At 42.5% G+C, this 325-nt stretch overlaps 1 protein-coding gene across 1 annotated transcript in view; it reads right to left on the bottom strand.

Annotated features, from left to right (window-relative positions):
• The window catches only part of CBG06039, a gene marked incomplete at both ends in the record, with an annotated part of 2,793 nt that extends 2,468 nt beyond the window's left edge, over positions 1 to 325 (bottom strand). The window contains 2 exons of the mRNA XM_045235596.1: positions 79 to 192; positions 230 to 325. Of these exons, the coding sequence (XP_045093086.1) occupies positions 79 to 192; positions 230 to 325 (210 nt within the window). The remainder of the gene's footprint in view (positions 1 to 78; positions 193 to 229) is intronic.

Below are 325 nucleotides of genomic sequence, written 5' to 3'. Positions count from 1 at the left end.
CGCTGAGCTCCATGTGGTGGAATTCTAGCCGCTTCTAAAACATCTCATTATGAGAAATTTTATTTTCTATTATCTTACGTTTTTGGCAGCATCGTCGTCTCTGAATCGCTGTGCTAATCCAGCGGCTACACCAGTTCTTGAATTGTTGGTAGACCCAGATAGATTTGATCCTCTATTTATTCTATCTTCGTACTGAAAAATCACGGTTAGCTACACTGAATTGAGGTACCCTGAATTTCGTGACGAGCCTGTCCAATAGTTTCTTGACTTCGGGCTGATCCCTCTCTGTGAGATCTGACATCTGAACTGGACTTGGCCAAATCAT

Source organism: Caenorhabditis briggsae (assembly GCF_000004555.2).
Source record: "Caenorhabditis briggsae complete genome, chrIV, whole genome shotgun sequence".
In the NCBI taxonomy this organism is placed as follows: domain Eukaryota; kingdom Metazoa; phylum Nematoda; class Chromadorea; order Rhabditida; family Rhabditidae; genus Caenorhabditis; species Caenorhabditis briggsae.
The sequence above is the reverse complement of the archived record's forward strand: the minus strand, read 5'-3'. Positions and strand labels throughout refer to the sequence as shown.